The sequence below is a fragment of the Aphelocoma coerulescens genome, chromosome 2 (genome assembly GCF_041296385.1).
Source record: "Aphelocoma coerulescens isolate FSJ_1873_10779 chromosome 2, UR_Acoe_1.0, whole genome shotgun sequence".
Lineage (NCBI taxonomy): Eukaryota > Metazoa > Chordata > Aves > Passeriformes > Corvidae > Aphelocoma > Aphelocoma coerulescens.
The window spans coordinates 157129398-157156762 of record NC_091015.1 but is presented as its reverse complement, the minus strand read 5'-3'; the positions used below and the strand labels follow the sequence as shown (position 1 = coordinate 157156762).

The window sequence follows — 27365 nt, the reverse complement described above, 5'->3', positions numbered from 1 at the left end:
ATTTTCTGTTAAAATAAGGTTGTATTTAACTGCTTCACACTTTGCACCATACCTAGAAACTGTGTTAAGAAAATTTTTCTCCTTCAAATCCTAATTACTAAGTAGTAAGACAATGTGAGAATATAGTATTTCCTTGTTCTGCTATTCTAGAATAGAAATGTCAAACTCTGCATAAAAGATAAATGATCATTAATGGTAACTCATCCTGGAAGGCAAATCATTTTAGTATCTACCCTGTCTGCTGCTTTAAGATAGAAAAGATTGGAACAAAAGGAAAAAAAAAAAAAAGAAAACCAACAACAGAAAGCTCCTCTGAGAAAACCTGGCAGGAGTTTTTTGTGTTTTATCTAATTGAGCAATAAAACCGAATTCCAGAAAAGAGCTAAAAACTCAACCACAGCTGTATATGTGTTCTTGAAACACGCCAGGAATTGTGAACTAAGTTGCGCCTGGCAAGACTAATAGTTGAAAACAAAGTATTAACCAGTAGCTGTTGATGAAGTTATTGATACATGTAACTCACATCTAGCAGTTTTAAGTGTGTCCCAAAATCCAAAGACACATTATAATATCTGTTAAGATGAGGCCAGAATTGTAGGACTCATTTTGAAATCACAACTCATACAGGAGAAGATAAGAATGCACAGATAACTTGGCTTAAGCATGAATGCTGAATATTTAACAGCGTGACCTTAATTTCTTCTTACAAAACAACCCCACCAAAAACACACAGTATGTCTTAAGGTAAATCACCAGCTTATGGAAACTAGTAATGTCTTTTACAGATTTTATGAATCTTCAGTTCAGCTGGTATTGCAGCTCTGGAATTTCTGCCTTGGGAGTTCAATCTTCCTTTACAGTAACACCATTTTCTTTCTACATGGCATATCACAGAATCACAGAATTAGGTTGGAAAAGACCTCTGAGATCATCCAGTCCAACCTGTGGCTGAACACCACCTTATCAACTAGACCATGCCACTGAGCCACATCCAGTCTTTCCTTAAACACGTCCAGGGACAGGGACTCTGCCACCTCCCTGGGCAGTCCAGTCCGGCATCTAACTACCCCTTCCATGAAGAAACTCCTCCTAATGTCCAATATAAACCTTCCCTGGCACACCTTAAAACTATATGTGGTACTTTAGATAATATTGACAGTGCTCAACTATACATCCAGGCATAATAATTTACTGTGTAGAGCCCATCAGTGAGAAGAGGCTTTTTACACCAGATGGAGTACAGTTGTCACTTTAGTCTCTCACAAAGCTGTTAAGACCAGAGGCCCTCTAAGCATCCCTGTAAGAGTGTGGGTAGTTGTCATTTTCAAGCTTGTGAATATATCTGTGATATTCATTTCCACAGGTATTTTTAAGGGCTAGGTATGAGTGACAAAAACACACAAAAGGAGAGAGGGAGGATTAGGGCAATGGCAAGAAGATGACATAACTACAATAAATAGAGAAACGGCACAGTCTTACAGTTTCCAGGTCACTGTATCATAGAGAAGCAAATTTAAGTATGTGAATATAAACAGACTCCACTGATCTTCAGTTACCCATTATTACTCATTAATTTCTAGAAGCTTTCGTAGCAAAAGACCCTTTTGAAGAGGAAGGGAAATAGGAAAATAACTTTATATTGGATCAATAGATTATTTAGGCAGGAAACACAACAGTAACGCAAGTTTAAGGCAGCAAAATTGTGCTAACTTTCAAAAATTTAACTTTGAATCTACCTGCAGACCTGAGGTGGCACTTAGTTATCCATTTCCAAAGAAGGTGGCTGCACCAGCCTGTTCACTTGTATGCATGTTCATTGTATTGCATCCAGGACTGTTTGTGAAAGCAAAGTAACAATTTTTCATTCAACCTTTAAATTGCAATAAATATGGCAATGGGAGTAAATGGGATGGATTTATTTAATCAAAACCAACATGAATTCTTCAAACGTAAAGCTGACCCATCTGACCAAAAGTCCTTGCAGTGAACATAGCAGTCCACACAACAGCCTCATGCATTTCATTTTGGGCACAGTTTGACCTCTATGCACAACCAAAAGTCAAGAGGTTAGTAAGACAAATCTGGATTTCAGGCAGCAGTAGCACAATGATGCCCCCATATTTTTTTAAGAATAATTTTTATTGTGTTTATTTAATTCGGGTTTTTTTTCAACAGGTCTGCCAGTTAAAACTTAGTCCCATAGCTTGAACTGAATGTATCACTAGAGCAACACCCCTTCCTCAGGCAATTACAGGGTGGAAAGTAAATCCAAAGTCAGTTATCAAGATTTTTATCTTCTTAGTTACAAACACCTGGAAATCAGAAATTACAACATAATGGTGGGGCAGTAATAATTTTATGGTTATGTAGGGAGTGAAAATTACACTGTTTTGTGGTCTGCAACTCGGTATGGTATGTTCATTCTTAGAGTAGTGCCAAGAGCTCTGTCAAACTCAGAGATCAGTGCTAAAATCCATGAAGATGGGAAACAAATATATTAAGCCTTCAAGCTGTAATCCTAGGGAGTCTTGAGAGACCAGATCTGAAATTCACCTTGGCAAGCATGTCCTCACACTCCATAAATCTCTATAGGGAAGCAGTCCAAAGTGCAGTGGGAAAATTCTTCCCACCAGTTTCATTGGGTTTTGGATGGGACTCCAAAAAAACGCAAAACTCAAGGAAAGCTACAGGAAAGCACCCAGAATATCATTTTCCAATGGTAAAAATCATTAATCTATGACTCCTGAAGTTCCTGAGATACCAGTTTACGTTGAAATCAAAATGCAGGATGGGAGGGTATAGGTACAGGGGTCAATGGACAGCAAGCAGAACAATATGATTTCAGAACATAATCATGATAGGGGAAGAGCAACACAAATAGTGTCAGAGCCCATGACCTTTCCCAGCACCAGTAATCAGAGCAATATTTTAATGGCTGCTATATGTGTGGGGCAATAAAAGCAGACAATTTTGTTGTGTTGCATAAATAAGCAAGCTGTTTACTCTCCAACTTTCCTGGTAATTTAAGCGCAAATAACATAAAATTTTAACACTTGAAAAATTACGTGAATTAAAAAAACCAGATTTTAGTAATCTGCAGTGTTACACGGTGCATGCACAGAAGCTGTAAACCTGAGAACACGTACAGTAAGCATTTTCCAACAATATAGTTCTACGATTAAAGCAAAGGTCTTCTTAGAGTTGCAACACATCCTAAGTTGTGAAACAGGAGCAATTTGTTTAAGTGACAAATGAAAACAGCTTACCTAATCCTTTTAGAAGATCCTATCAATTAAGAAAATAAATGCAAAAGGTCTTCAAATGAAAAAGCCCACTTTACAAAAAAAAGAGGTGATTTTCATTACATTTGTATTCCAACTCAGCAGAAGCTGTGGGAGTCTAAATAAAACTACCAAAGTAATTACACTGGCTTTTTTTTCTACACAGATATCAATTTAAGTAAGTTTTTAAGAACACTCACATCAGTTTGAGCTGTAAGTGGCAGCTCTATATTTCAGAGCAGTCACATCTTACCATTTAGCATTCAAAGGATCTTTTTTTAAAAACTGGACTTACACTGTTTTTTCATCTCCTTAAGCTGATCCTTAAAATACATGTATTTTTCATTCCTTTGTAAATCTGAGTCACTGTTTTTGCTCTCCATTTCAAGGAATTTTTCTTGGGCCAAGTTTTCTAAATCTGGTAAATTTTCTGGTTTTTCTCGTTTTACCTGTAAGGAAGAAGAAATAGAATGTATTCATTATGACACATTTCACTACAAAGCAAAATACATCAAGCAAAAATTCATTAGCATAATCTCAGTTTCTTTTAACTACAGTTAGGCTTCCTGCTCTGAAGCTATAACCTCCAAGTAATTATTCATTTCAGTAAAAGTAACTATGAAATGTAGATATTAACTTCTCAGTGTCATTCAACTCATTTTCTGGGTATTTCTGACACTAACACAAGGGAAAACTGAACCTTGCAGTCAAATTTCCCTCCACAAGTGGTGAAGGTAAACATGTTAACAAGAACCAGCATAACACTGAATGTGAAAGAAACCAAAGAATACAACTGTGTCCAGAAACTGAGAAGATAACAGAAAATCTGAAATAACTTTTGCTAAGAGTGTTGTAAAAACCTCCACTCTCTCATCACTTTGGAATCAGGTTTACAGAAGCCTATAATCTACATGCAAGATTAGTGTACCAGCAAAAACAGTACAGCTAATGTGAAAGGAAACCACCTCAATTTATTTGTGCTGTGTGAACAAGAAGCACTATGCCATACAAGCAGGCAAAAATGCAGTTTCTTGAAAAGCACTTACTTACAGCAATTACATCAGGAAAGATCTGAAAAATAAATACCTAGAAAAGGGAAGTCATCATATAGACAATATTAAGATATTCTAAGAATGCAGAAAGCACTTTGGGAACACCCTAAAAACAATAATTGGAGTTTTCTGCATCTCAAGGCCACAGTAACTTCTAGGGAAGTGTATCTTTGATGGGTCTTCATAAGAACTAGCTTACAGGTGGTAGGGACTATGCTGTGCAATGAGGATCAGCAACAGCACAAAGTCAGAAAGAAGGTGGACATCTGTCAAATCCTTAATGCTAAGCATTTTCTGAACAAGAAAAAGGCCATTTCTATCCCAAAATTATGTCAAAACATGACAATCAGAAAAAAAGGAGGTAAGCACCATTTCCACTAAGCCACTCTACCACACACACTAAATTCTGCCCCTCACCAGATCATGCTACTATTCATTGTGAAAGACAGGAAAAAAAGGAGCCTACTGAGAAGAAAACAGTTCACTTCTTCAAATCATTTACAGGTTTAAAAGTTTACAGAGACTTTGGCAATCCTGCAGAATATATTTTATTTCAGGAGCCAAAGAAATAATAAATGTTCATGTAAAAACGGACTTCGCAGATACGTAAAATGCAAAAAAAACCTATACTATTCCTTAAGCAAAGCAAAGTAATCCATAGAACTATTACTTCTTCCAAGAGCAAAGCCAGTTTGCCACATTTACTTTAGGCAGATGCAAGCTGTGGCAAGAAGAAAAATAAGAAAAAAACATGCACTCCCAGGTGATAGCATGAAGTTTTCAAAGGCCCCTGGAGATAAAAGATCAACTACCACAACATCCAGCTGTAAATGGGAAAGACTCAGGAATACCTTGGTACCAAAGGAGAACAGTGACTATGAAAGACCAACAGCATGTCATCAGAGATGCTTAGACTGCTGCATAAAGCCAGGCAGGAGTGTAGAGTCCTTATCCTATGAAACCTGACCAAAGGAGCAAAGGAAAACAGAGCATCCTGTGCCCAGTGCAGTGAGGACAATCGTACACACTCAAATGGTTTGCCTGTGCCAGCATCACAGTACGCTGCTGAAACAGAAAGCCTATCACAACCCCAACCAGCATAATTCAGTACTCAGCTGGAGAAGAAACTTGACCATCAAGTGTATGCAAGCACAAGAAGGCAGTTACTAAATCAAAATTCATTTAAAATCCAAGACATTATAAAAAAATGCTTTGTTCTGGACTCATGTAGTGCAAACATATTCCTTTCTGCAACATCAGGCTGTTTTTACATTCTCTCTTTAACATAAAAATAGCCTGTAGACACACACAAGAATAGTCCAAGTAACAACCCACCACTAAGATCTGCCCTCATCACAAATCAGAGTACTACAGCCAGAATCCATATAGAAGATCCAGCTGTGTATACTAAAAATAACCCTGAAATGCTTCTAAGTTGCTGATTCTGACACGAAGAGTAAAATACATTATGTGAACATTCATCACAGGCAGCCATCAGCAGCAAAGACAATGTCAATAATCTTTTCCTCTCCACAGGGACCACATTACATGATGATGTAGTTACATCAGGATCTCTTTATCTTTTTCTTGACTCATGGAAGATTTGAGTACAGATATGCATCAACATAGCATCTTCAATCATACCATCAGGCTGAGAGGTGAAAAGAAGGGCACAGTCAATGTTAGTTCAAACAGTGGTGCTCTCAACTCCAGCTTCCAGAATTAAAAGACTTTACACATATGAGCAGAAAAAAAGGCAGGAACTGTAACTTACAGCGTTATGCTCCCCAAAAGGACACATGTTTGAGAAGCTGCATTACATCACTCTGCACTGGTACCACCTCACCTCAAGCCCTGTGTGCAGTTCTGGGCACCACAATATAAGAAATACATAAATCTATTAGCTAGCACCCAAAGGGGGGCCACAAATATGGTAAAGAGTTTAGAGGAGGAACCGTATGAGAAATGGCCAAGGTCAGCCCAGAGAAGAGGAGACTGAGGGGAGACCTCATTGCAGTCTGCAGCTTCCTGACGAGGGGAAGTGGAGGGGCAAGTACTGACCTCTGCTCTTTGGTGACCAGCAGTAGGACCCAAAGGAACAACATGAAGCTCTGTCAGGGGGATTTAGGTTGGATATTAGGAAAAGTTTCCTCACCCAGAGGCTGGCTGGGCACTGGAACAGGCTCCCCAGGGAAGTGGTCACAGCATCAAGCTGGACAGAGTTCAAGAAGTGTTTGAACAATGCTCTCAGACACATGGTCAGCTTCTTGGGGGTGTCCTGTGTAGGGCCAGGAGCTGGGCTCCATTAACCTTGTGGCTCTCTTCTAGCTCAGAATACTCTTGGGATTCTATGATATGCACACAAATAAACTTTGTCTGTGCCACTGTGGAGCTACAAAAATTTGCCTGAAGACATCTTACTAACCTCAAGAGAATGCTTATATAAAATCCTCCCTCAGCTACCTACCTGTAATCACACAGCTTGCTGCCATAGGTCTATCAAAGTAAGAGCTAGCCTGCTATTTGCTAAGGGCAACATGAACAATTCCACCAGCTATCAAGAGAAAAAAGAAAGTCATTCACACCAGCTATATTCCCAATAGCCGTACATTATTACATTGTGAGGACAGCCCAGCAATCCAGCACATATGACAAAGGCTCAGACAACCATCTAATACAGAAACCTGAAGAGTCAGATGTGAGAGATGCTCAAAGAATGCACTTTCTTGTAGTTTAACTTCTTTCATGTTTACCATTTAAATTCAGTTTCTGTTCACCTCCACATGATTGCTTTCATTAAAATGATTAGTAGAGACACCATTCCTGACCACACTCAATAGTGTACCACACATATGCTATTACTGAAATGCCAGGTAGACCTTCTGGAAGGTCAAGACATCACAGGTGAATAATAAGGTATGTCTACCTACTGTAATAACAAGCAAATACATTTTGCTGTGCACAAGCAATTTCTCTTTGATGCTGCATATCCTATGCCTTGAAGAGGGTTGAGAATGGTCTAACACAACAACATAAATGAAAACAAATGAAAGAAAATGTCCCATCAGTCCTAGATCCTCACAATGCAACAGAATTACAACATCTTATACACTGCATCAGCACAACACCTTTACAGGTACATTACAGTTTTCTTTAGTTCTCGCCACCTACCCACTCCTAATCTACAGATTCTTGATGAATGTAGGAATGATGAGATCAGCATAACAAAATGTATGAGGACAACACAAACATAGGGTATGGCTACAGGACAAGGCAAAATTATCAGTATTCAGGGCACCAAGTTGGGGTCATGATCCTTTTTGGTCTCAGCAGCATGTCAGATAAATGCTTACCAGCAGACCTGAAGTCACTGGCATGTTCAATTCCTCAGAAAAAGTTACTTCACATGAGAACCATGAAAGACATGTTAAGCAAACAACTGTTCGTTTAGCAGCACTGTCAGCCAAAACCAGCATGCTAAGTAACACCTTGCAGTCATTAGTCAATCCATTGAGAGCTACACTGATTTTGAAATGGGGTGGAGGCATACACACCCTACAAAGCATCCTGGAAATTACATGTAACAATGAACTGGGAGTGTTCAGGACATACAGTGAAAAGAAGTATCAGTCACAACAGCTTGTTTACAGCAATAGAAAAAGCAAAAGCATCTGCTGTGCCATACCAGCAAAGAACCACATGGGTATTTACATGGGAGCTGAGCAATAAGAACAGACATGTTATATATAACATACGTATACATACATGATCTACCAGCAGTCCTGATAGCAAAACACATTTGCAAACACTAAACACACAATTGCTTAGAAAAACGTAGCTGTGATTTAACTACTGAAAGATACATTTACTCATGACCTCACACCATACCACCTGGTCAGAGCGATACGTGCAAAGGGGTTTCTGTGTTTGTCACTTCATGACAGGTCTTCTGCCAATAACTGTCTGTAAGGATACGTCTTCCTCTCATGGATTCTTCCACTGGGAGTGTGTCTATTCTATGCTTAAACTGTTAAAACTATTCCTCTAAAAATCAGGCTTTTTGAAAGGCCAGCTTGCAGAGCCGAAGGGAACAGTAAATACAGGGTATTCTAAAGGACAGTCCAGGGAATTTTTATTTCATCAATTACCATAACCACCAAATCAGAAATAAATTATTCTGTTCCAGACCATTCTCAGAACAAGTAAGGTCAAAGGTACCATAGACTAAAATTGTTTGCAGTATTAGTCTCCATACAGTAAGGGATTGGCGTCTAAAAAGTCACTAATTAGCACAACCCTGCATGTTGCACTGCAGCATTTAATAATTGTCCTGCCCAGACCCAAAACACTTCACAAACATTAAAGAATTTAGCCTCAAATACCCATTGTGACATGTAATATGTATTTTACAAATGGAAAGACTGTGGCATTAAGAGATTAATAACTTGGCCTAAGGTTGCACAAGGAGACTGCGGCAGAACCAAGAATATATAAATCCCAGTTCTGTGCTTGGAGCACAAAGCCATCCTTTTACCTTCTCCTTTAGCTGAGGGAAAGTTCAAATTAACATGTGCATTTGGTTCACTCTCTATAAAGAAGCCTGAAACAGCTTGTGGCTGCTTGGCAAACCTTGTGATAAAAGAGCAGTATTTTGCCTGTCACAGAAATGCTCCACTGGTCTTTGCATTGCAGTGGTTCAGCACGTGACACTCCATGGTTATTTTTCAGCCTTTTTGTTCTCTCTCTAGTTCAGAAGTCCTTTAGGCTGCATGTTTTTATCCTGTCACTGTTCTGAGGTACTCTTTCTCAGGGCTATCCTTTATGTCCCCAGTATTTGGGAGTTTGCCAGTACCATCCATTTTATTTCTCAGAAATTTCTTCCCGTACCTGAACCATGTTGCAGTGTCCTCATATCTGTGATATAATCTACGAAAGAACTATCTTTTCAAAGAATTCAGAATCCTCACCATAATCTTCCAAACCATGCATTATTTGTTCCCTGTAATTTAATTCCTGCAAAATATGGACTTCTGAAGTTTAATTTATGGATATTACTGACATTTGAGTTTTGTGAGGTATAAAAACATTCCTGCTTACTAATGAACTTTTAAAATACCAAGTCAGCTGACAGGGCAGAATTTCTTCATTTTCCAAATTCTTTGTTGTTTCATTTATGAAAGGGAGGGTGATTAGTCACTCAGTGCTACAAAGCCCAGAGGTATGTAGTTATTTAGGTATTTATATTCTTTTGGGACAGCACAAAAAAGCATATAGTGATGTTTCCACCTAACTCCAAAGTCATAGTAATTTAGACTGTATTTACACTACTGCCATGTGCCTCTCTGCATGTAGTTAAGAAACACTGACAGCAGCTGCATCTTTTGAAGAAAAACTTCTTATAGCTCCTGCTGGGACAGAATTTCTTACCTTTATGAATTTGATATTGTAAAGGAACTCAGTCAAGATTTTTCAGACAGCCAATTTCAGGTCCTTCAGGATTAGGTGAGCCAGCCAACTGCATCCTACAAAGACCCAGGTCAGAACCTATGAACCTCACATTTTCTGAACTGGCATCACTTTAAAATGTCTGAACCAGACACAGGCATATCTAAATCTGCTTATTTCAGAGAACAGATGCCAAGAATCAGCTGGCTACAACACTAAATATGGACATTGTCAAAACAGCCCCTCTGAGCATCTTGTATCACAGGGAAAATAACTATTCTTCCTTTATTTATCTCAGCTATGCAACAAAAGCAAACAGAAATGTGTGTCACCTTTCCCTCTTGTTTAACAATTCCTACATCCTATTATTTCATCCTTACCTCGCTAAATAATTTATTATTACAAATATGCAGCCTTTCAACACACATATTTATTTTACCTCAGGGTAAGTCAAAGTTTGCTGTGATTATTTATTATAACCAATTTTTTTTTCACTGAGAGGGAAAATAACATGGGAGCTAAGTAAATTTGTGGGTTGAGTCACCCATACACTTGGTGAATCATGTGAGAACCAACTCAAAGTGAGTCACCACTGTAACTGAATCAGGCTGCAAAATTTCAGCTCAACCTAAACAGTCATTTATTATTCTTCAATGGCTGGATTCAAACCCTTAGCAAATATCAGATCATTTGTTGATGCACAAATAAAAACACTGCACTTGGAAACATCTGCAAGTACAGTCAAAAAGGATATCATCATACAGCAGCAGGAGCTGCAGTAGTTTGAACACAGCTCAGCTGCAGCCAGGATTGCCTAAGGGCCCACATCTGATTCAGGAGATTCAACACCTCTGTACATCATGGCTGCAGGGCTGGGACTCTGGTTGAGCAACACCTTTGCAGACTATTGTGAAATACCAAGAGAGGCAGACTTGTAAGGGCTGACCCACACTTATGACACATACTGCCTATTAAACCGGGCCAGCACAACAGAAAATCACTGTCAGCATGTTTCAAATATCCCCAAACTCTGCTAGAGTAACAGTGTGAAGGTGAGGCAGGGTTGCCATGGTTCCAAAACAGCACATCAATGCAGTGGTTGTAGCTAGGGTGTCCCCATAATAAAATTTCCTGTACCTTCCCCAGTTTCCCTACTTTAAACACAGCTGCACATGTTCAACCCTTAAAAAGAAAGCAAGCATGGAGGGACACACACTGCCTCCACGTACAGTGGGGTGTATCCAAGCAAGCTCTCACAACTCCTGGCACTCAACAGTCATTTCAGTGAGGCTATTAATGGACTTTGGCCACCCTGGTTGCTTTCTGTCTCCTATTTAGAAAGGAACCATATATAGGGTAGGATTAATGTAAATGAGCACCAGGGGAAGAAACAAAACTGCCTGTGTGCATGCAAAATTTAGAGCCTGAACAGCATCTCTTGGCATTCCCATATGTTAGAAGTTTCACCTCAAGCAAAATGCTCTACCCTACACACATTTTAACAGAAAAAAAACCCACCCCTGTTTGTATTTTCCTCAGTTACCGACTATGGTAGAGAGAAGATGGTGAACATCCTTTTGTTTCTTTCCAAGACCCCTGTGCAATGCTTTTCAAAGTGCAAAAGGGTAAAAATAAGCAACTAAAGGGAATCTTACTGAAATACCAGTATTAAAACTACCTGATACCAATAATGTAAAAATGGCTCACAAAAACAGCAGTAAATGTGAGGATTAAAGGCGAGGTTTTCCCAAGGTACCGAAGTGAAGAAAGTTCGTGGATATTTAGCACCTTAATCCTTTCAGCATTTCTGAAAGCCTGTTGTTTGCTGTAAGGGTTGGACTGAATATTCTTAATGACTTCAACAAAACAGAAGTCTGTCTCCATCTTGTCTTCTGTATGTTTTTTTCAGCATATGAAGTATGAATTTGGAAAAGCAAACACTTCTACAGTATTATGGTTCAAGGCATGGTGAAGGAGCAAGCCTATCTTCTCCTCATACTTAAAAGTTCCGCCATAAACAGAGTTTATATGAAAGTTAATTTTGGTGCACTAGAGATACATAGCATCTTGCTCTAAGTAGTTTTGCCTGAGCACAGAGGAAGGCATGTAACAGCAAAACCAACTTATAACTTTATTCTTATAAAACTGTTGCTTTGTTTTAACAGCGTGTTAGAAACTGTGAGGCAAACGGTGCATCTGTTTTGGCAAGGTTGATTCAGCAAATGCATCAGGCTGTTGAACCAGTTTACCAAGCTGCTGATTAATTCGCATTATTTAGCAAATATATTAACATGGATATTAGAGCTATTTTTCTTTTTTTTAATATCCCACTCACACTGATGGGAATTTAGACATTGATTTCAGTGGGAGCAGAAGAAGGCCCTAAGGTGATTTCGGATTAACAACCTGTTTACTCTTGTATGGCTCTGTTTGCTTGACTAAGATCACTAAAACCCATGTTTTCTACAGTATGGAAATAAAGAGCTAAATCCTAAAACAAGTACAGTTCAGTGTTTTCAAAAGCTCCTACAAAACACTGATTTATGCCAGCTGTGAAGCTTATTCCTGTATAAATACAAAGTGTGACTTATCCTTTGAAAACCTTCATACAGCAATCATTGTTAAAATCTGTTGTTCTTCCAGAGGAACGTTTTCCATATTCTTTGGGTACACCTCCAGTGAAAGTCAGGCAGGCTTTTTCAATTTTTACCCTGCTTGGATTTTTTTCATTCATCTGATGAAATTCTTGTCCTTAAAAAGTTCTTCAGCACTGACAGCATTTCTTCTTCATACTCTCCAAAACAGCAATGTGAGTCATGTCATCATTTTTCATTAGGAGTAAATGTAACCTTTACACTTTCAGGAAACAGCAATAAGATATCTTAAGTACAGACTCATGCTTCATTCAAATTGACATTAGTTGAAAAACACAAATTAATATACAGATCAGGATGGCAGTAATTCCGTCAGGGTGAGCTCCACCTTTAACACAGAACAGTGAATTCAGTGATAGCACAGCGCTGAGCTACACAAAACAAACAAAAAACCCAACCAGTGCAACTGTACTAAGCTCCCCAATTTCCTTATAAACTGGGAATACCTACCTTATACTGCAGTGGGTACAAATACCTCACTTGTTCCAGTCTGTGCCTAGTGGCAGAATTGCCTTTTATTTTACACTTTACTGCAAATGCCATAGAGACAAGTCTCTCCTTTGAGCCTTTCTACATACCACATTCTTCCATCCATATTAGTGATGTTTACTTATCCAGTTTCCTATTGGGACAGCCCTCAACGGAGTTATTAGCCACTAAATCCCAGGTCCTACTTCCAGTCTTATCCTTCTTGATTTACCAGTTCTGGCTGATAGCTTGTGCCTCTTCCCTTGTCTTGCCAAATGCTACGTGCTCTCCTAGTACATGCTCAAGTGATTCTTTTCCCTTGCACTGCACATTCTGAAACAGTAATATACCCTTTTTGCAACACAGGTGTCACAGGATATCTCAGTTCCCTAACTTTTACAGGTTCCCTGCAGGCTGACAGAGAAGGATGTTTTCAACTGCAATTCTTTTCCTCCTCTTTGCTTATAGGTCCCATCTTCGTTAGTAATGCAGTTTCAGCAAAGCTTCAGAAAAAGAACTGGATCAGAAAATGAGCATTTCAACTTATCCTTTGCTCCTAGTATGCTAGATGAAGTTGCTGCTCCTCTGTAGTTACCAGTTTTTGCAAAGATAACATGCTGTGTGACAGCCTGGATTAATCTTGTTTACATTACCACCTTATGCATCCTTCCCATTGACCTTCCAAAATCCTTGGAGTCTATCCACACCTTTCCTGTTATCTATCACAGCATCAAGAGGCTGGTTCTTGCCATCAGATAACTGATGATGCCAGTCTCTGTCACTCTACTGGTTTGATTTTCAAAACAAACATATTTGCACTCTCTCTCTCTCCTGGTCCTACTGCTGTGAGAAAGCTCCTAACATACATTTGGGAATGTATCTTTAAATCCTTCTTCAAAATCCTTGTTTTACACCATTTTCCTTTATTATTATACCAACAAATGCTTTCACAACTGTCTTATTGTTTCTGTGCCAGCTGTGTGTCCTGCACAACTCAGCCCAAATTCCTGATTCCAGTGCATCCCTTTTGTACAGAGCCTTACAAAACTGGGTCCTCAGAACTCTGACAAAACCTGAGCAGCTTTTTTGTTACAGGTCATTACATTAGCACCTGAATCTTAGTTCAAAACCACCTTGCTCCATACTCTCCACAATAAAGAAAACCTGAAGAACTGTGAACAGTGTAAGAAACTGCAATTAAGCAAAATCCTAGCAATAGCAATACCTAACTGTAAAGTGGACTGGATTAAATCTAGTAGCTGACTCTAGAATAGGAAGCACACAAGAAGAGATTTTAAAAATTCAGGAATATTTGTTTTGCAACTCTCTTGCAATTCATACACAATGCCTTTTTAAAAAGCTAAATGCAAATTATCAATGCAGGTTTAAAATTATGACTAGAAATTAAATCAAATTCCAACTCTTCAGCATGTATAGACTCCCCCATTACACACAAGTCCTTGATTTTATTGTTGGAAGTAATTAAAATGCAACTTTAATTTTTAAATAGTTCATATTTAAAATAAGAATTTCTGTAAATGAGACTGTGTGACTGCAGTAGCAATTTACTCATGTCTTCAAAATATGACAGCAGGGTGAGAAGAAACAGGAAAAAAAGAGAGTCGTCATCTGCAGTTCTAAGGCTGAAGGAGTCTGCATGGCAATAGGAAAAACCGGTGCACGAATCAGAACTCCTAAGTGGAGTACTCTTCAGATACACTGTTAAAGTGCTGTTTGTAAAAGCAAAATTAATTAAAAAGCTTAGCCTCAAATTTATATACCCTTTTCTTAATATTGATTTGGCTGACAAGAAAAGGTGTTAAGAGTAGAAATCTTATTTGTCTCTCCAAGAACTTACACGGGAAGCCACACCACTATGAGTTTGGACATAATACTGAAAAAAAAATCAGTACTTTTTTGACGATCAAAAACATTCTCATTATGCTGTCTGGTAATCACAGAAATTTTATGCTGTCCATGATTAGAAACTGTCATTTACCATAGGATTTAAAAGCATAAAAAAGTAATTGTCTTCTAAACTTATCACTCTGTGCCTGCAGGTATTTCCTTTCTGTTATTTTTAAACTCAATAGATAGATTTTTTTTCTTATTCCTCAGTTTCTGCAACACTATCACAGTTGTCCCCCAAGTTCTTTCAGGCTGCTAGCATAAGCCCCATGCCAGCCAACCTCTCCTACCATTTGAACTTCTCCCTACATCTTCCTTAATTTATAACCCTCTCATATTTAAGTTTTGAACTTGTTCTTCTGCTTTCTCATATAACTTTGGTTTCCAAATTTAGCTTCTTCTGAAGCTCATCTCATCACCATTCATCACAATTTTTAGTACTGCACTTTCCTTCTTATAACCCTTATCAAACTTGCTTCTCCTTCATTTCTCTGACTCACTGTATATCACATGCTAAACTGATTCCTTATTACTAGCCCTAATTACGGGATGCCTCCATTCATCCTTTTATAAATTACATTCTCACCGAACACCTGCTGAGTCACTGGCAAAAGGTTTAGGGAGCAGATGCAGGTTGCCTCCCCTGCACACAGGGGTCAGCAGTCTTGAAGGAACAGCAAGTTCCACTGACCTCTTCATGGGGTCTTGTAGTGCTTTCTTTCCCAAGTGCACCCACTGGTATGTAGGATTATTTTGCCCTGAGTGCTTCTGTTGCAGTTTCCTCACTGTCAGTGACCTCCTTAAGTTCACCTCATTATGAAGTGAAAATACACTATTCAAAGTGGAACAGTATAACTCAGTGTAAGTAATTAACCTTGTAATTGCATCTCACACTTCAACAGGGATCTTCCTTATGAGTACATGTCACAGCAAAATACTTGATTTGATTCTACTCAGTAGTTATTCGCAATCAGATAAAATTTCAGCTACATCTCAGCCAATCACCTTCTATTTTGATCAGTTCCTGTAGTTTAACTATTATCAATTCCTATCATAGAATCATTACAGTTGGAAAAGACCTCTGAGATCATCAAGTCCAACTCCTGACAATCACCACCATGTCAACTAGACCATGGCATTATGTGCCACATCCAGTTGTTTCTTGAACTCTTCCAGGGATGGTGACTCCACTGCCCCCTTGGGCAGCCCGTTCCAACACTTAACCACCCTTTCAGTGAAGAGATTCTTCCTGATATCCAACCTGAACCTCCCCTGGCACAGTCTGAAGCCTTTTTCTCTCATCTAATCACTGGTTTCCTGGGACAAGAGGCTGACCCCCACCTGGCTACAACCTCCTTTCAGGGAGTTGATAGTAGAGAGTGATAAGGTTCCCCCTTGAGCCTCCTTTTCTCCAGGCTAAACACCTCCAGCTCCCTTAGCCACTCATCATACGACTGACTCTCTAGACCCTTCACCAGCTCCACTGTCCTTCTCTGGACTCGCTCCAGCACCTCAATGTCCCTCCTGAATGGAGGGCCCTAGAACTGGACACAGTACTTGAGGTGCGGCCTCACCAGTGCAGGGGGACAATCCTATTCCCCTTAGTTTCTGTCTTCTGCTGTGCCATACAGAGTCATTATAATATTTCTTGCTTCATGAATTTCTCTTCTTCCCCAACCTCAGCAGCCCGTTTCCTTGTTCACAGGATTTTAGTTTTGACTGGAGACACAGATCATCTCTGAAAAATATAGGGCAGTTGATATATGACCTTGTTTGTCAAGTTCGTGACAGAAGCCCTGTGATGAGCAATGAGGAATCTCATCTTGTTATATAAAATACTACATGCAAAAGAACCCAAGAAGAACAGGACAAACAACTCCCTGAGGAAGTTATGGATTGCAATCAGTAAACAAATGGATCATTAACTGGTCAACCATTTCATTGTTTGCATGGCAGAATAAGACATGCCTACTGCAATGCTGGGTAACAAATCTGCAGAAGAAAAAAAGAAACACCCTATTCACTGGCAGAAGAGAAAAAACCTCTTTTGCAGAGTCACTAACTCAAAATGGAATAATTAAACTCCCACTTCAGAAGCTGACACTTTGAAGTGGAACTGCAGATCTCTATTTGCATATTAGGAACGCTTGTGTCGATTTCCATGCTCCATCTGGGCAAGAGATTGCAGATGAGGATGACAAGGCTCTGAATTAGGACAAATTAAATGGATGCGGACTCATGAAATCCTGTAGAGATAATTATCAGTCTCAAGATGATGTAATTAGTATATTAGCATGGTTTCCTCCTTTAGCAATAAATACATTTTAACAATATGTAATGTTTTTATGTCTGCTATTTAATATGTCAGCCTTGCTTAAAATCCTTTGCATCCTTCCGTTTGGTCTGTCGGCACTATTGTAACTCCCTACTCTGTCACAGACAACTAGATACACAAAAAGACTAAGTTGTAGCAAAGATGCAAATTGTAGCACTGAAGCTTTAGAGATCTGGCTATCCAAAGTAATCGCCTCCTTAAATGAGACTTTCAGACCTTGTATAAAAAGGATGGAGAAAGTCAGTGTAAAAAACCGGGAATCACAAGAGCCAGCTATCGAAGCAAACTGTCTAAGAGACAGGAAGTTCTATTCCTCTAATGGCAATGGGTGCCTCCTCCACAAACCCTTTCCTTTAGTTAGTTGCTTAAGTCAAGCAAATCCTGCCTCATAAACAATGGTGAGAGAAACCCACATACTATCAGATTTAATATCTCAGTGGTTAAAACAGTCATCAGTAAGGTGAGTGACCCGTTTTCAAATCTCTGCTCATCCCATATTAGTTGTCCTAGCCCATAGGCTATTGGGTATTCAAGAGTAAGACATCTCGATCTCTCCTGTTTGAAGTTGTTCCACTTTGTACAACTAATTAAAAGATAATTGCAGCAAGTATTTGAACCTGACTCTCCCACATCCCAGGTTATTGCCTAACCATTCGGCTGTGGATTCAGTTTCTCATTTTGTTTCTTATATCATGTAAGCACTTTTGAAAATTCTGCTCTCTGTATTTTACATACAAATGTTTACAGAGCAGAAAGTTATTTTCATTTCAGAATTACCACTACAAATATCTCCCATTCTTCTCCTGTACAGTCCCAGCTCTCTTGCTCAGTGGCGAAAACTAGGTGGTTTGTTTTTGTTTGGTGGTGGTGGTGGTGGGTGTTCTTTTTCAAACCGTTTCTCACCATACAACCCCGTTGTGCAAGCACAAAACCAACTTTTTCTGTGGTTCTTAGCTTTGATTCTTTGCTTGAAGAAGGCAATGAGAAGCCTCAAGCAGTATTCATAGACAGCAGAATAAAAGGATATTGGTATTTCACAATGATTGATGATTGCTCCCTGGAGTCTAAAAATATGGTATGGGCTGCAGCAAGCACATGACGTGATGAGTAGCTCTCTGCCCTAAAGAGCTCATAGGGTAAATGATGGACCTGGCACACAAGCAAAGACACAGCATCAACCACACATAGGGAGAAACACAGATACAAATCCAGCATAATGATACACAAGTGAAAGCTTGCAAGGTGTTTCAAAGTAAGGAGAGCCTAGCAAAACAGGGATCTTGTTCGAGGAATATAAGGGCATTGTGAGCTGATAAGAGAAAGACATCAGACTAGGGAAAAAGTACTTCAAGAAGCAGTGCACAAGACAAATGTCTTAGTTTGAAAGACAGGTGTCTGCTAAGGAAGGCAGAAGCCTCCCTTGAAGTGGCAGATATAACCCCTTTCCCTCTGAGTTATTATGATTTTGAAATCAAGGGGCTTTTATGCAAAGATGTGGGAAATAGGAATAACAGTTCTTTACTATATATATATATAGATATATAACCAGTTGAACAAAACAACAATAACTATGGCAGTAACAGCAAACAATCACAAACCCAGTCCCAGCCTTCTCGGCTGTCGGGCCCTTTCCCCTCGGGTGCAGTTCCGCTCGCAGCCAGCAGGGGCGCTGGCGGCTCCCGGTGAGCAGGGCAGGTGCGATGGTTCCCCCGCGGCTGCAGGGGGCGCTCCGGAGCGAGCTCGGGGAGCACGCGGCACCGGTGCCCTGGGATCCCGGGGAAGGGTGGAACAGAAGCTTCACAAACCGCTGGGCAGCCGATCCCGGACTCTCGGGAACAGCAGGCTGGAATGGCAGGCCGGAGCGGCAGGCACAAACACAAATCCCGGGTGGCAGACGAGATGTATCCAAAAGGGGAACCCCCCGGGGCTCCAGGCAGGCAGGGTGAGCACGGCTACAATGCAGCAAAGGCTCGAAGCAGCAGCGGGGCAGGGTGGCCACAGCCCAGCCTCCAGCAGGGCAGGGAAAACAGCCTTGGGATCCCGGTGTTGTTTCCAGCAGAAAGGAAAGACGCCGAAAACGGGAACCAGCAGCTCCTCTCTCTGCAGCTTCTCCCTCCAGACGCTGAGAGCGAACTGAACTGACAACCAGGTAAAAAACAAAAGTCTGGACAGGCCCTTTTGTCTTTCTTAAGTATGGTCATCTTCTCTTAAGTACTGCCATTTATCTCCTAGCAACATGCATATGGGAAAAATTCCTTTAACAGAAAAAACTAGGACTAAACTAAAACCCCAACAACAAAGTAATTCAAGGAAGGCTGTTCAACTGGCCTACACAAGCAAGACGTGTACATTTATTTTACAGTTATGCCACTATAAAACTTGCAGATCCTTTTACTTTATTTCAGCTTACATGTCCTCTATAAGAATTTATAAAAACAAAGGAAAATCCTACCATAAAAAAAAAACAAAAAAAAACCAAAAAAAAAAACAAGACTGCACAGAACACTGATATAATTTTATATAATATAATAATAATATATAATTTTAATTCTGTTACTGGCAAAACCTGCCCTAGAAACAAAGCCTGAGTTTCAAAATGTGAAGTAACTATAGTCTGAGATGAGGGAAAATTTTAGAAATGTTGGGTGAACACTAAGTTAGGAAAAACTAAGAGTGCAACACCGGTATTGTGAAACGTTAAGTGCAACAACATTACACAGCAAGTAGATGAAGAACTGATCTGAGAAAAAAAAAACAAAAAAGCCAACAAAATTCTGGCTGTGCAAAGACATGCTGGCTCATTTATGGCTTCCCAAAATATTTCTGCAATACAACATCCTGTTAGTTTTCAGCTCACAGGAGTTCTTCCCCTTAGCAGAGGCTTGTGGTGATACAGGCACAAACTCCTAGAACAAAATGTTAGTCTTTTACAATATTTAACTTTTGTAGAGATTTAAACATTTAAATATGTCATTACAAAATTAAATGACTCAGTATAGATGTAATTCAGATGTACCAAAACGTGTTAGTCATTCAATGAAAGAGGCACTGAGGTTTTACTAAAAATACTTTACAGAACAAAGTAACAACAACTTTACTGAATGGTTGTTGTGAAAAGCACGTAAAACTAAATCCTGTGTAAATCACCCTAATTTGCCTATCCTGAAACTAGGACTGCTAGTTCTTGACCTGAAGCAGCATGGCAAACTCACATCCATCTTCCAACCCCTGTTCTGAACAGCAGAGTAAGAGTAAGCAATGTTTGATGTGATCCCAAGGCAAACAAACTGAGGAGGTGTTACAGTGGGGATTACTGTAACACGTGTATCAAACAAGGCTGCCCGTGGAAAAGAAATATATATAGGCTGATTCTTGATAGATGTTTCAGAGATGTTTATTTCTCCAGCCACATGGCCGGAGCTCTGCCAGTGCAGGGGAACACAAACCAACCAATGGGGAACGAGGCTGACCAGGGGCAGGGAAACCCCGTGCCTCCCTTCAGGGCCCCTCTCCCAGGACCACATGGCAGGGGGGGAGGGATCCCGACATTTCACCCGTTTTATTTTAATAAAAGGAGATTTAAAACTTAACATTGAAAACAACTGGATAAAAATAACAAGAACAGTTTTAAAACAAAACAAGCCACCCTCCTGAGCCTTTAAATGTCCAAACATTCTCTGGAACATCTTAAGGCTGACAGAAGGGAGACAGGACTCTCCAGGCATGCTTTGTGGGGAAACTGAGGCAGGAGAGGGTTTAATTTCTTCCCTCCCCCTTTTCATCCCCCCCTCGGCATCGGAGAGGAATTGTAGGGAAAGGGAATTGTATAGGGAAGCCAGGGGGTGAAAAACAGATTAGGAATAAACTGGGGATGGGGTAAACTTAGGAAGGGGTTCATATTGGGTATAGGGTAAAAGGGGAAAGTAGGTTGTGGGTAGGGAAGCTGCTGGGATGGATATTGTTTATAATTTTGTGCATAACGGCTGCCTTTGACTGGAATACTCCCAGGCCCAGTAACATTCGCTGCTTGTAAACCCTCCTTTCCTTGCACTATATCAAATTGCACAACTTCCCCATCTCCTACACCTGGCAGGTAATTTTTAGGGTTATTCCTTTTAATGGAAGTTCTATGGCGAATAAATCTTCCCCTGTATCATCTCGTGTTATAAATCCATAGTTGTTTTTTACATTGTACCATTTCACAGTTCCTGTGATTTTCGTTGCTACAACTTCTCCTATCACGTGCTTGCGTGTTTGTCGTGGCTGCTGGTCCCGCGTGGCTGCTGCCTCGTCGACTCCAATGTCGCGGTCAGGCCCTCGTGTTGCAGCTGCTCCGCGCCCTCCAAGCAGTGCTGCTCCGGTGCGTGTCTGGGCTCTGTGCTGCCCCGTGTTGCCACTGCCGCCGGCCCCGTGCCCTGTGAGCGGCTCCGCTCCACCAACTCCACGCTGCTTTGAGAGCGGCCTCGTTACGGCTCGGCGCTGCGCGGCTTCTCATGTTGCTTTGGAAACCGCCGCTTCTCGCTCTACAGGGCTCTCCGAGCCGTGTGCTCAGAGTGGGCTTCCACACCGACCCCCGGTTCCTGGCTGCTCGTGGGGGCCGCCTCTCTGCTGCATGTGGCCCACGGCACCTGCGGCGCCTGCGGCGTCGCTCCCTCACTCGCAGTCGCATGGCAGGGGACCCCGAGACAGGGATGGGGTCCGTGATAAGGTGCGCACTCCCGAGGGGGCCAGGCGCATTCAGTGCAGGCACCTCTGCCAGAACGGCTGCAGTCATCCACTCCTGGCTGCCGTGTGGTCTCGGCCATGGGATTACGGCCATCCTTTGCTCTAGGGGTAATGGGACCATACAAATGCTCCTCAAGAGTTTCACTGATTACAAAGGATCCGCAGAGAGGTTCTGTCACTAGTGCATGTTCTGTTTGATCCTTTATCTCACACAAGGTCTTGGACCAAAAACACCTGTCACTAGTTCCAGGAGGATCAATATCAAAAAGTAAGTCTTGAGAAATATAAAAGAAATTTTTGAAAAGCCAGTTAAAAAATGTTCTAGATCTCCCGGAACAAATACTTTCTTGTTTTGTTGTTCAAGGATTCCTTTAACTTCTAGATACATTTCTTTCTGTGGTTCAGAGAGCCGCATTTCCCATGATTCTTCCATAGTCCAGAGAGAATATCCAAACCAAGGTGAGAAGAGAGAGATCTAGAGTGGTTTTTACTCACGAATTTTCTGTCCTTAGGGATTGGTGTTCACTCTGCTCGCAATATCCACCATTTGTTACAGTGGGGATGCTGTAACACATGTATCAGACAACGAGGCCCGTGGAAAAGAAATATATACATGGACTGGTTCTTGATAGATGTTTCAGAGAGATGTTTATTTCTCCAGCCGCATGGCCGGGGCTCTGCCGAGGAACTGCTCAATCCCAGGACCCGAGGGTCCCTCCCCGCGCAGGGGAACACAAAACAACCAATGGGGAACGAGGCTGACCAGGGGCAGGGAAACCCTGTCTCTGTCCCAGGGCCCCTCTCCCAGGACCCCATGGCAGGGGGGACAAACCCCAACAGGAGCCAACAAGGAAAGGCACCTGCTGGACCTCCTCTTGTGAATAGAGAAAGACGTGGGTGATGTCACAGTTGAAGGCTATCATGGGCACGGGGATCAGGAAATGACATAGTGACAAAGGATAAAGAAAGGGCAGAGATATTTCATAACTTCTTTGCTTCAGTCTTTAATAGTCAGACTGTTTTTTCTCAGGGTACCCAGCTCCCTGAGCTGGAAGACAGGGAAAGTGAGCACAACGAAACCCCCATAATCCAAGGGCAATTGGTCAGTGACCTGCTACAGCACTTAGACAAACACAAGTCCATGGGGCCAGATGGAATCCACCAAAGAGTAGTGGGGGAGCTGGTGCAAGAGCTGACCAAGCCACTCTCCATCATTTATCACCAGTCCTGGCTCAACAGGGACGTCTCCATTGACTGGAAGGGAATCAATGTAACACCCATCTACAAGAAGGGCACGAAGGAGGATCTGGGGAGCTACAGGCTTGTCAGCCTAACTTCAGTGACAGAGAAGGTTACAGAGCAGATCACCTTGAGTGCCATCACATGGCACATACAGGATAACCAGGGGATCAGGCCCAGCCAACACGGGTTTGTGGTGAATGAAGCTAAATTCAGCTGGCAGCTGCTCACAAGTGGTGTTCTCCACCACTTGGTATTGGGGCCAGTCCCATTTAATATCTTTATCTATGATCTGGGTGAGGGAATCAAGGGCACCCTCAGTCAGTCTGCAAATGAATGTTGACACTGAGATACTGGTCCATGTCCAAAGAAGGGCAACAAAGCAGCTGGTGGAGCTGGGGGTGTTTAGCCTGGAGAAAAGGAGGCTCAGGGGGGACCTTATTGCTCTCTACAATTCCCTGCAAGGAGGTTGTAGCCAGAAGGGAGTTGCTCTCTTCTCCCAAGTGGCAGAACAAGGAAAAGTTTCTTCCCCAAAAATGTTATCAAGCATTGGAACAGGCCGCCCAGGGAAGTGGTTGAGTCAGTATTCCTGGAGGTATTTAAAAGACATGTAGATGTGGTACACATGAGTTAGTGGTGTAGTTCACAGTGTGAGGTTTATGATTGGACTCCAAGTTCTTAAAGGTATTTTCCAACCTTAATGAGTCTATGATTCTATCCTATGGTTCCAAGATGAAAGGTATGACTGAAGGACCAAGAAGCAGATAAAAACTTGCATTGTTTGGAAGCTGGAACTCCATGACTTCAGGTAACAGGAATATAGGTCTGTTTTATCTTCTTGCTGTGTCTAGCTAAGAGTTTCAGAAACAGGGTGTTTGGGGATAAAATTCTGAGTGGGTATCTCAAGTCTATGGATTAGTATCAGTACTAAAGAAAGCACTGGTGTTAGTGGCTTATGATGCTTCTTCCCATGTGAAGCAGAAGAATCCATCCCTATTATCCATGTGAGTCTGCTGCTTGCCCAGAACCTAGATCACTGATGCTGCAGACAAATTGCCAACACTTACCCTGCCCTCCAAACTCTATCTCTTACTGCCATCCCCTGTGGGACAGAAGTAACACAGCCAAGGGAAACCTTGAGCAGCTCAAATGGAAGAGAGAGTTCAGAGCAAACATGAGATGGCAGAAATCCCAGGAGTGGTCTCCTCAACCCTTGTAGTCAATGGAGAGACCTGGATAGCAGATATAACCAGCACACTGATGCCTGTCTGCACAGCTGCTGTCACCAGCAAGACTTTGGTTTCTTTGCCTACAATGCGCCATTCAATGCAGATGGACTGTTAAGAAGACATTAAAGCCACCTGACAAAAAGAGCTCTGTGAAGAGATTACAATTCTAGTGAGGATGACTTTAAACTAAATTCACTGAACAATGGGGCCTTCACCCAGAGGTAAAGAAAGGAAGGATAAAAGTTTGTGTAAGAAAAGGCCACATGGGAAAGTTACACATTTCTGCTTGGAGGGAGGGCACGCGCAGGCTAACCTTGGGTGTCTGCGGACTAACACACAGAGCTTGGCCTACAAACAAGAATTGGAAATTTATGCACAGTCAGAGTGTTCTGATCTGCTCAGGATCACAAAGATTAAATGGGATAGGATCCGTCACTGGAACAGTGTCATGGAGGCTGTTCAAGGAGAACATGCAATGGAGAAGAACGGCAGTTGTACTTTCTTACAAAGCGTTTCCTTGTCTGTGCTGAGGTCCAGGGTGAAACCAGAGGCTTATCTGATAGGAAACTTCTGGTCAAAAGCAAAGGCAAAAGAAACATGAGCCATGCAGCAGCCTGGGACTGTCACACACCATCTGTTCAAGGGGACGATGAAGTGGATAATGATGTATACAACGACCAAAAACAACCCAGTTACCAGACTTAGTCCTCATTAGGGCCACATGGCATTGTGCAAGAAATCCAGGGTACTTCTAGGCTGCATCGGTGATAACTTTTTAATGCAAATGCTAGAGAGAACAAACAAAGGTAATATCCTATGTGACCTGTGTACACAAACATGGAAGAAAAGTGGCAAATGTGGTCACAGATAGTAGCTTGGGAGCAGTGACCACAAGCTGGCTGTATTCAGGATCCAGAAGACAGGGAAGGTAAGAAGAAATAGGACTAAGGATTTTATGCAAATAGCCTTTGCATTATACAGGAGATGGCTCAGCAGAATCTCCTGGGATGTTGAAGCAAAAGGTGCCAGCTTAGCTGGTAAATTTTTGTAGGAAACTTATTGCCAACTGAAGAATTAATAACAATCCTATTTTACAAGAAGATTGGTATTTAAGTAGAAGATTCACTGACTAAGCAAGGAGGTTATTAATGAACTGTAATGCAAAAGGACAGCATACAGCAAACAAAAAAAAGAGTACAAAAGCACTACTTCGGTATTTAGGAACAATATTGAGAAAACCAAAGCACATTTAGAATGAAAACAAGTGATGAATGTAAATAGCAGCAAGACATAGTTGTATAAATTCGGAGGAAATGTGAGGATGTTACTGAATGGAGGAGACAACCTAGTGGTTGTGCAGATGGAAAAGGTTGAAGTACCTAACACATTTTTGCCTCCATCTTCACAGGCAAAGATTACTCCTAGATTTGCAGATGTACCAGGATGGTTTGAGAAGACACAGTTTAGGGACAAGTTAGAATGAGTTAGAACAGCTAATGTATTCAAATCTATGAGGACAGACACAATTAATCTGTAAGTACTGAAAGAGTCAGCTGATGTGTCACTAGACTGACTGTTACCTCCAAAAAAACATGATCATTGAGGCAGACACCTGAAAACTGGAGAAAGGCTAGCACTGTGTCTGGCTTTAGAAAAGGCATAAGAAAGGCAACTGCAGGGCACTTAGCCTAACCCCAGCCCCTGGAAGGATTACATACCACATCCTTTTGGAATCCACCTCCAAACATGCAGAGAACAAAAAGGTAATCAGCCACAATCAGCATGGACTCACAAAGGGCAGTTAATGCTTGATGAAACTGATAATTGCTTTCTGTGATGAACTGACCTGAAATGCAGATGTGGGGCAAGTGGTGGATGTAATCAAATGGTCTTTTGGGTAGAATGAAAATTACTGGGCCAGCCAGCTCAGAGGGTAATGCTCACAGCAAACACCAGTTTGCCATCCAGCTGGTAGCCTGTACCAAGAGTTATACTGTAGTGCTGAACAACAGAGATGTTCAATATCCTCACCAAAGGCCTGGATGATGAAATCAAATGCACTCTCAGCAGTCTTCTAGACATAACCAACCCAGAGGCATTTGACACATCAAGCAGTAGAGCTTTAATCAAGAAGGACCTTGAGGAAAATCAGAACTGGTAGTGCCAAGTTCAAGAAGAAGAGTTCTACAGCTTTTCTAGGGGCCCGACAACCCCAGGCATCAGTAGATGCTAGGAACGACTGTCCTTGTAGCAGCTCTGCCATGGTAGATGCCAAGTGAAATTTCAGGAAATGTTTTCACTGCTAATTAGCAAATTGGATACGGCTACATTTGGAGCAGCGTGGCCAACAGGACAACAAAAGTTACTCTTCCCCTCTATGAAGCACTGATTAGGCAATAGCTGAAATACTGCATCCCATATCAGACTCCCCAGCTCAAGAGGCATGTGTAGAAACCCAAGCCTGGGAAGGGGCCATGGGTTCATGACTGACAGAAGCTGAAGCAGCTGGGTTTTTGCAGACCCATAAACGTGAGGCTAAGAGAGGCAAAAAACTATTTGAAGAGTTACAAAAATGGTGGAGCCAAGCTTTTCTCAAGTAATGAAAACACACATCAAATTTTGGGGTTTTTTTCTGACAGTGCTATCAACTTAATGCTTTCTTTTTTAAGAAATAAAACATGCTTTGTTGTCTCTTATCCAGTATCTCCAATAATAAGCAGCCCACAATCACAACTTAGTTGACCATTTATATATCCCAGTTGGACCACACATCTGTTCTATGACACTGTTGATGGGGATATAAAAGACATTTTTATATTCACCAATCCACGAATCTCAAGAACTGATCTTAAAACTTTCATATTCTGATCTACCAAAATAGTTAAAAAACCTACATTGTATTTTACCTGATTATCCAGGAAAACATTTTATCCCATTTGGTGTGGTTGAGATCAGAGCAGGTACTTCAGCTGAAATTTCAAGTTTATAGGAAGGGGTCCGAGCAAGTACTCACCCAGAGCTGTAGTTCA

The 27365-nt window shown here is 41.2% G+C and overlaps 1 protein-coding gene across 1 annotated transcript in view; it reads right to left on the bottom strand.

Moving 5' to 3' along the window:
- NSMCE2 (NSE2 (MMS21) homolog, SMC5-SMC6 complex SUMO ligase) overlaps positions 1-27365 on the bottom strand; it is a 133001-nt gene that overhangs the window by 66004 nt on the left and 39632 nt on the right. Inside the window, exon 4 of the mRNA XM_069005473.1 lies at positions 3577-3730. Within this exon, the coding sequence (XP_068861574.1) occupies positions 3577-3730 (154 nt within the window). The remainder of the gene's footprint in view (positions 1-3576; positions 3731-27365) is intronic.